The sequence below is a fragment of the Symphodus melops genome, assembly GCF_947650265.1.
Source record: "Symphodus melops genome assembly, chromosome: 14".
NCBI classification, from domain to species: Eukaryota; Metazoa; Chordata; class Actinopteri; order Labriformes; family Labridae; genus Symphodus; species Symphodus melops.
The window spans coordinates 1601975-1611393 of record NC_136704.1 but is presented as its reverse complement, the minus strand read 5'-3'; the positions used below and the strand labels follow the sequence as shown (position 1 = coordinate 1611393).

The 9419-nt window shown below is 50.0% G+C and overlaps 1 protein-coding gene across 1 annotated transcript in view; it reads right to left on the bottom strand.

The window, feature by feature from the left end:
* The window catches only part of col11a1a (collagen, type XI, alpha 1a), a gene marked incomplete at its 5' end in the record, with an annotated part of 59982 nt that overhangs the window by 8254 nt on the left and 42309 nt on the right, over nt 1–9419 (bottom strand). The window contains 9 exon segments of the mRNA XM_079361571.1: nt 35–88; nt 327–353; nt 355–435; nt 1066–1119; nt 4421–4474; nt 4607–4660; nt 5118–5171; nt 5548–5655; nt 7733–7786. Coding sequence (XP_079217697.1) covers nt 35–88; nt 327–353; nt 355–435; nt 1066–1119; nt 4421–4474; nt 4607–4660; nt 5118–5171; nt 5548–5655; nt 7733–7786 — 540 coding nt within the window.

The window sequence follows — 9419 nt, the reverse complement described above, 5'->3', positions numbered from 1 at the left end:
ATGGACACCAGCGCTCGGCCTCCAGCATACTAACCATGGGGCCAGGTGGGCCGTCCTGTCCGGGCGCTCCGGGCAGTCCTTGTTCTCCCTGAGAAAAGACGTTCAATATCAGTGAGCATCACAGCGGCTGTATTTCCTGCTGCCTGACATCGATTTTCTGTGCTCACTCCATGATTAATCGCCCAAACACGAGGAAAAAAAGTGTGCTGGAATAAACAAGCAAACTGAAGTTGGAGCCAAATGGAGGTATTGATTATTCCATGAAGTCTATCACCATGTGTTAACAGTGTGTGTGTGTGTGTGTGCATGCAGGCACAGTTACTTACGACAGGGCCAGGGATTCCTCGCAGACCCCTCTGGACCGGGCTTTCCTGAAGGTCCCTGAGGTCCCACTGGTCCGGTTTTACCTGCAGGACCCTCGGAGCCGGCCTCCCCCTGTGCAGACGGACAGGTGTGGTGAGAGGTGTGACACAAGCTGCCATGATTCACCTCTGAACACAGATTCATGTTGAGTGGACAGGAAGGGGGGACAGTGGACTTGGAGGCTGCAGGTTGTTTTTGTCTCCGTACATGATGCTGAATAACAAAGAAGCTTCCTGCTCGTCTCACGAGCACCTCGAGTGGACGCACAACTCCATGAGCTGCTCGCTTTCTTCAACGGATCCTCGGTGACCAGCAGGAATTTAAACGCATCACGTTTACAGACTACAGCCTAACGACCTGCTGTGAGACGACTTCTGAGTGAACACCTGAGGCGAGACATGAAAGAGTCCCCTCCTTTTGTCCTCCTCCAGCTGCAGCACAATGCAAGAGACAAAAGAGACCTTACGTCTCTGCAGAGAGACGAAATCAGCCCGGTGTTTTTCATCTGAGAGGGGCAGCAATAAGGGGACTGTGTGTGTGTGTGTGTGTGTGTGTGTGCGTGTGTGTGTGTGCGTGTGTGTGTGTGAGTGTGTGAGTGCGTGTGAGTGCGTGTGTGTGTGCGTGTGTGTGTGTGTGGGGGGGGGGGGGGGGGACCAGCTGAGACAGATCGACTGAGTGCTCTGGATGAATTGATTCTGTTACCTTTGCGCCCTTCTCTCCTTGCCTGCCCTCGCTACCAGCAGCCCCCGGGGGTCCCTGAGGAGTAAAGACCCTGAGTTAGCATTTCAACACAACATCAACACACACACACACATATATACAGTAAACACTTCATTTTGGAGGAAGCAGAAATGAATGCATGTTGGTGAAATCCTCTCTAATGAAGCTGAAGCTGATCATGTTGATTTTCTTGACTGGCAGGTTGATTTTGTTTGTTTGTTTGTTTGTTTGTTGTTTGTTTGTCTTCAGCAGCTCGGCCGGTTACAGAAACAAAAACAATCACTCATCTGGTCCAAAACAAGAGCTTCAGTGGACGGACTTTGACTTTGTTGATGTCCTGAAGGAAAAGGTCCCCTCCTCAGGTTCAGACGTGTCTCTGTGCAGGTAAAGAACAGAGCAGGTGAAGCCGTCCTCGTGCGTTTCCTCTGAGCAGGACGCCGTTTATTCGTCTGATCTCACGTTGACACGTTTGGTCCTGCTGATAAATACTCGCTGGTTTGTGAGCGGGGACGCTCCAACGCCCTTAAATGTGCAACACACACACACACACACACACACACACACAACACACACACACACACACACACACACACACACACACACACACACACACACACCACACACACACACACACACACACACACACACACACACACACACACACACACACACACACACACACACACACACACACACACACACAGTCGTCCCTCTTCAGAAAGCCTCTCCATCCAAACTGCACTCTCATCTGGCCGCCTGCAGCTCGAGTGCTGTTGACTGAATGTGAGCTGGCCTCCTGCTCTGACATGTAGCTCTGCCTGCTGGCTTCATCAGCACACAGTCATAGTGAACACATGCTGCTGCTGCAGGCTCATCACACCTTTACTCTTCATACCATCACAGGATAAGAAGCTCATGTAAAAAAAATAAAAAAAAATAAGAAGCTCATGTAAATAAATAAATAAGAATTTAATAAAAAAGAAAAAATAGGAATTTAATTTAAAAAAAATAAAAAATAAATAAGAAGCTCATGCAAAAAATAAATAAATAAAAAGTTCATGTAAGTAAGTAAATAAATAAGAAGCTCATGTAAATAAATAACTAAGAAGTGAATGTAAAAAAATAAATAAGAATTTAATTTAAAAAAATAAATAAGAAGTTCATGTAAAAAATAAATAAATGAGAAGTTCATGTAAAAAATAAACAAATACGAAGTTCATGTAAAAAAATAAATAAATGAGAAGTTCATGTAAAAAATAAATAAATGAGAAGTTCATGTGGCCTCATGAATCAGTAAACCTGCTGCTGTTTATCTTTAATCTAAATGACTAATATAAGCAGTCTACAGATCAGCTGAGCTTCTTTCAGAGTAAAAGCAAAGCTGTGGTGTTTGTCCCTCACAGGCTGATGTCACTCTAAGTGTGTGACATCAGGACAGAGAGGATCTCTGCAGTCTGTCTCTTGTCACCTATCAGTGATTAAAACCTTCAGAGATGTAGATAAAAACCGTCCTGTCCTTCAGATGAACAGAGACGCTCACTCAGCGAGTCAAAGAGCACTGAAGAAGAAGAAGCTTTAAAGCATCACACGTTCAGCAGCTCTGCAGGTCAGGCTGTAAAGAGATTTCAGGAAAAACGCTGAGAAAACACAAAGAAGGGGAGAAAAGATGGTGGATGTGGAGCTCAGTATTCAGCACAGCGAGCTGTCAGGGATCGTCTCAGGTCCCACTTTTTCCTCTCGGTGATTAAAGCCCAGTGTGTGATAAAGGAGCCCCCTTTCCTACCCATAATCCCCTGGGCCACTTAGGTGCAGCATGCGCTGATACCGTGCTAAAAGCTCAGAATGTAAATTTCATCAGACACATTAGAGAAGCAATCAGCGTGGTTTCTAATGCACGCCGTGTTTTCTTCTCCCTCCCTCCCCCCCTCCCTCTCCCCCTCCCTCTCTTCAGACGGTGACTTTTCTTTCACGTCCAGGAGAATGGCTGCTCATTGTCATGTGGACTGGGAGCTTCACATCATATTGGAAATATGGAAATGTTCCCTCTCAGATGCGTGCGGCTTTCAGGCTTTGATTCTGTGGCGCCTGAGCGCCCTACGCTGCACGCCGCCGCGGTCATCTGGACGGGACGGAGTGGGAACGGACAAACACGCCACGGTCTCTGTTTTTTAACCTTGAGAAGTTCCTCCAGTGAAGCATGACGATCGTATCACAATCAACCCATTAACCCTTTGATGACTGACTCAACAGTGGGCATTTGTTATTTGCATAATCCCACTGAAATTTAAATAAAGTAAATTATAAGACTCAGAGCGTTCATTTATCTCCCCCCCCCCCCCAACACCAGGGAGGTCCAGATCACCCGCCTCTGGATCCATCCTGAGAACGATCAGGTCAACTTGTGTGCAATGAAAACAGAAATATAACCCTTTGATGCACTGCAGCGGAGTTAGCCTGAGGCTAATCTGCATCTGTAGTCCCGCCCCCTCGTCACCTTCATCTTCCTCCACGTTTATCTGCGCTCGGTGAGGAGATGCAAAGAGTCATTCTTGGTGAATCGCCATGACGACCATGACCTTTCCTGTTTGGGGTCACAGGGGGTGGAGCTGATCCCAGCTGTCATTGGGCGAGAGGCGGGGTTACACCCTGGTTCACCAGCCAATCACAGCGCTGACATGTAGAGACACACTCACACCTACAGACAGTTCAGAGTCAGCAGGTAACCGGCATGTGATTGGACTGTGGGAGGAAGACAGAGAACGCACGCCGTGCACGGGGAGAACATGCAGACTCCACACAGAGAGGCTCCTGACAGACGGGGATTCAAACCAGCAACCTCCTCACTGTGACGGGACAGAGAGAACCACTGGTCCATGTGTTCAGAGTTTGAAGGGTTAAATGATGATGTTTGATCCTCCCTCTCTCCTCTCCACGTCGTCGTGTGTCAGTCAGGCAGCTGTGGATCAATAACGTGTCAGACTCGCTCCGTGTCTGCAGCCACGACGTAAATGACTCCCGTTTCTCCACTAAGCCTTTTCAATTCCTCACTCAGAAACAGAACCAAGATTCTGCCGCTCGTTTCTCTGCAGGCTTTGGGGCAGATTTCTTGACGGGCGGCGCGGCGCCTTGACCCCTTAAATCTCCCACTTTGTTTTCCCCGCTCTGCGTTTAATGAAAATGACTCTGTGCTGCTGAGATTGAACTGTGGAGAAGCTGCACAGACTCAAACTTTCTTCTTTTGCTTCGGGGACTGATGAAAAGGTCTGAAGGACGCCAACAACACAGACAACATCACGTCACCTCTGACACGTGAACGCAGGCAAGGCCGCAGACTTACCCTTTTGCCAGGTGGTCCAGGCGGTCCGGCTTCCCCTGATGGACCTGGAGGTCCCTGAAAATGAGAGAGGACACTTTAACGGAGACGATAAAACATGTTGTTGTTTGTAAGGCTGCTGCGAGGAGGACTACGACCCTGACATCTCAACACAACGCCCCACGTGTTTGATATCTGAAAAGAACTCACCGGCTGACCGCTCTCTCCGTCTTCTCCCTTCTCTCCTGATTCTCCGTCAGTGCCCTGAAACAGAAAGAGCGTGTCATAGAAACACGTCCACACAGATTTCAGAGTCCTCGTGCTGTTCTGTGAAAAGCTCATCCTGTGGTCATAGTGATGTCACACACGGAGAGCGTCACTAAAGTTCTCTGTTCTCCGAGTCGCAGCGCTCGGCGAGGGCCCGAGCAGCCAATCAAATCCTGAAGGAGGCGGGACTTATACTTCCTAAGTCCATACAGAGCTCACTGAGAGATGCTGGACGTCTTCGCTCTGTTTCCCATTTATTTCATTTGGTCGCCTCCACGGGCGCTCACAGCTGTTTCTTCACCAGATGGCGTTTTGGGAGCGGCGCCTCCTACAGCTGGACACATGAACTGAAGTGTCCTCGTCGCTCTCACACTCTGAAGTGTGAGCGAGTGACGTTTGGACACATTTCATACTGAACATAAACATCAGAGTGCAGGACAAACTTCACACTTACAGCTACACCGGGCTCTCCAGGAGGGCCGGGGTCTCCGGGGAATCCAACAGGACCCTGTGAGGAGAGGATTGAGAAGCATGAGAGAGGAGACGTCATTTCCCCGGGTACAGGCACTCGGGGCATGCTGGGTAATTTAAACAGTAATGTAGTTGTGCTGAACCTGCTCACAGCCGTCTGATGGACTTAATGATGATGCTGCAAATCCATGAAAAAAGGTCTCACCGCCTTCCATTACCATGCAATCATAAAATATAATCTGGCTCAATAAAAAGGCTTTTTAGCTCTTGAGTATGTTCGAGGAGAAAACGGCTGCCTCGAGGCTGAAGGGGAGGAGGGGGGGGGGCATTTCCTTTAAAGCTGCACTCTTAAACTGAGAGCAGAAAAATTCTCTTTGCAGGTTTTTTTTCTGAATAATATTCGTCGGACTCACAGGGTTGCCCTTTGGACCGTCATCTCCAGGGGGTCCTTTAGCTCCGGCAGGTCCAGCAGCTCCAGGGGGGCCAGCCTCTCCTTTCTCTCCTCTCTCTCCTTTCGGGCCCTGCAGAGGTGAAAAGAGGGGGAGTCAGGAGGAGGACATCTTTAGATCAGATCTCTGAAGAATGGAGAGATGATCTCAGGCTGACGACTGAAGATATCAAGTCCCTGTGTCTCTAAAGTCCTCACAGCAACCACGCAGAGGGACATGACCTTTAGAGCTAGCCGGGACATCGTTAGCTTCCATGCTAATAACTGAAGGTGAATCAGAGTCGTTCTGTCTCCATGACGATGGGATGGTTGAAAGAGGATCAGTGAGACATTAATGATGAGGAGTTGATTTATTAATTTATTATTCTTTATTTTAGCGGGGGGGGGGGGGGGGGGAGGGCATCCTCCTTTAAGTCCTAATAATGGGCACTAAGGCTGCACAGTTCATCACTTCATCTGGCTATCAGAATGTGAACGTTTGCAGGAGACTACCTGTCGGGTCACATGTTCCAGGTCTGAACTGACAAAGTGAATCGGTGCATCTCCAGTGATGAGCTGCTGCCTTCACACCGTTTTGCTGCACTCAGATGAAGCTAACCTAGCTCAGCTAACAGGAAGACTTGGAGCTGATTTAGTCATGAAAGAAGGTTTAAGGTCGTAGAAACGGTGATGATAGAACTGTAAACGTAGAGACGTGTTGAATGCCAGCGTCTGGAGCAGCGTGATGGGGGAGACATTATGAATGCCTGTAATCACGCCGCTCTGCCCCTCCCGCTGGAGAGAGGCCATCTTTTCAATCTGCTGCTGAACCTCCATAATGATAAATGAGGCGGCAGCTAATAGAGCCGTCAGGCACGTTTGCTAAAAGTTAAAGCTAATCAAAGTGTCATAAATCTCTGTCTGCATGGAAACGGCACCGAGCAGCTTCTGGAGATCATTTAGTGTGCAGCATAATCAGAGTAACAAACACGACAACGTCATTCCAATAAAAGGAAAACATGAGGCTGCAGAGCGGCTCGTGATTGGTCGCCTGGCCTTCTGGACCCTGCACGACTGACGACGCACAGCAAGTCTAAATCAGGCGTGCCGTCTTGAGTGGTGCACTGTACGCACCACTTTACGACTTCAAAAGTCCCGTTTCCACCGAGCGGTCCGCTTCGGTCCGCTTCAGTCCGGTTCAGTCCAGTTCAGTCCGGTTCAGTCTGGTTCAGTCCGGTTTAGTCCGGTTTAGTCCGGTTTAGTCCGGTTCAGTCCGGTTCAGTCTGGTTCAGTCTGGTTCAGTCCGGTTTAGTCCGGTTCAGTCCGGTTCAGTCCAGTTCAGTCCGATTCAGTCCGGTTTAGTCCGGTTTAGTCCGGTTCAGTCCGATTCAGTCCGGTTCAGTCCGGTTCAGTCTGGTTCAGTCTGGTTCAGTCCGGTTTAGTCCGCTTCAGTCCGGTTCAGTCCGGTTCAGTCTGGTTCAGTCCGGTTTAGTCCGGTTCAGTCCAGTTCAGTCCGATTCAGTCCGGTTTAGTCCGGTTTAGTCCGGTTCAGTCCGATTCAGTCCGGTTCAGTCCGGTTCAGTCCGGTTCAGTCTGGTTCAGTCTGGTTTAGTCCGGTTTAGTCCGCTTCAGTCCGGTTCAGTGCACGTTTATCAAGGTTTGCATGGTCAACGGAAGGGAACTAAAATAAGTGATCCATACCGTCCTACTTTTTTGCTCCCTGTCTGTCGGGGCGCGAAGCGTACTGATCGGACCCTAAAGGTTGAAGCACACAGCAGCCTGTTGATTGGTCGACAGAAGTCTGTGCCAGAGCGTGTTTAAACGTACTGTGTGATTTTAACCTTCCTCGGTCTCTGACCTCAGTTTACTGTTCTTCTTCTCTGTTGCATTTCTTGTCAGTCTGCACTCACGCTGCTGGGCTTTAGTGACGTGTGAGGGTAACAGAGTGGACCGTACTGCTCAGTGGAAACGGGGCTTTGGACTCCTGTATCCTGTATCAGCTGCTGCTGACGCTGTAATGCACCTCGCTGGATCACAACATGTACTGGTGCAAAGACTAAGGTGAAGCCTTCCAGATGCTCTGCAGGTCTGAGGCTTCAGACGCTCATGTGGGAGAGTTTAAACGTAAACACTGTAAATGAAGACAACAAACACAAGCAGAGCTCACTCACCCCGGTTCCAGGCTCTCCAGAGGGTCCGGGGTTTCCAGCCTCACCTTGCTCACCCTGTGGTGAAAGAAGAGTCAGAGTGAAAACACATCAACCTGTCACAGCTTCACCTGAGAACATCCTGCAGACACTTCCTGATGACATCATCAGGCTGTTTTTCAGCTGTGGTGCAGCGTTAACGATTTCTGAGGCCGGCGTCGGCCAGCTGGTCGTAAAAGGAAGAAATCTTGTTTCATGCTTTGTAAAACAGACGTTAACAGTCACGCGGCGTCCTGTCTCTGTAATGACCCGAGGGCTGAGGGAACAGGAAGGGGACTGGACGAGCATGAAGACGCTGGGTCAGCAGAGGACACGAGTTCAGTGAGGAAACGAGTGAGGACACGAGCTCAGTGAGGACACAAGCTCAGTGAGGACATGAGTGAGGAAACAAGCTCAGTGAGGAGACGAGTGAGGACACGAGCTCAGTGAGGACACAAGCTCAGTGAGGACATGAGTGAGGAAACAAGTTCAGTGAGGAGACGAGTGAGGACACGAGCTCAGTGAGGACACGAGTGAGGAAACAAGCTCAGTGAGGAGACGAGTGAGGACACGAGCTCAGTGAGGACACGAGCTCAGTGAGGACACGAGTGAGGAAACAAGCTCAGTGAGGAGACGAGTGAGGACACGAGCTCAGTGAGGACACGAGCTCAGTGAGGACACGAGTGAGGAAACAAGCTCAGTGAGGAGACGAGTGAGGACACGAGCTCAGTGAGGACACGAGCTCAGTGAGGACACGAGTGAGGAAACAAGCTCAGTGAGGAGACGAGTGAGGACACGAGCTCAGTGAGGACACGAGCTCAGTGAGGACACGAGTTAGGACACAAGCTCAGTGAGGACATGAGTGAGGAAACAAGCTCAGTGAGGAAACGAGTGAGGACACGAGCTCAGTGAGGACACAAGCTCAGTGAGGACATGAGTGAGGAAACAAGTTCAGTGAGGAGACGAGCTCAGTGAGGACACGAGTGAGGAAACAAGCTCAGTGAGGAGACGAGTGAGGACACGAGCTCAGTGAGGACACGAGCTCAGTGAGGACACGAGTGAGGAAACAAGCTCAGTGAGGAGACGAGTGAGGACACGAGCTCAGTGAGGACACGAGCTCAGTGAGGACACGAGCTCAGTGAGGACACGAGTTAGGACACAAGCTCAGTGAGGACATGAGTGAGGAAACAAGCTCAGTGAGGAAACGAGTGAGGACACGAGCTCAGTGAGGACACAAGCTCAGTGAGGACACAAGCTCAGTGAGGACATGAGTGAGGAAACAAGTTCAGTGAGGAGACGAGTGAGGACACGAGCTCAGTGAGGACACGAGTGAGGAAACAAGCTCAGTGAGGAGACGAGTGAGGACACGAGCTCAGTGAGGACACGAGCTCAGTGAGGAGACGAGTGAGGACACGAGCTCAGTGAGGACACGAGCTCAGTGAGGACACGAGTTAGGACACAAGCTCAGTGAGGAGACGAGTGAGGACACAAGTGAGGACACGAGTGAGGACACAAGTGAGGACACGAGTGAGGACACAAGTGAGGACACGAGCTCAGTGAGGACACGAGCTCAGTGAGGACACGAGTGAGGACATGAGTGAGGACACGAGCTCAGTGAGGACACAAGTTCAGTGAGGACATGAGTGAGGAGACGAGCTTAGGGAGGACACGA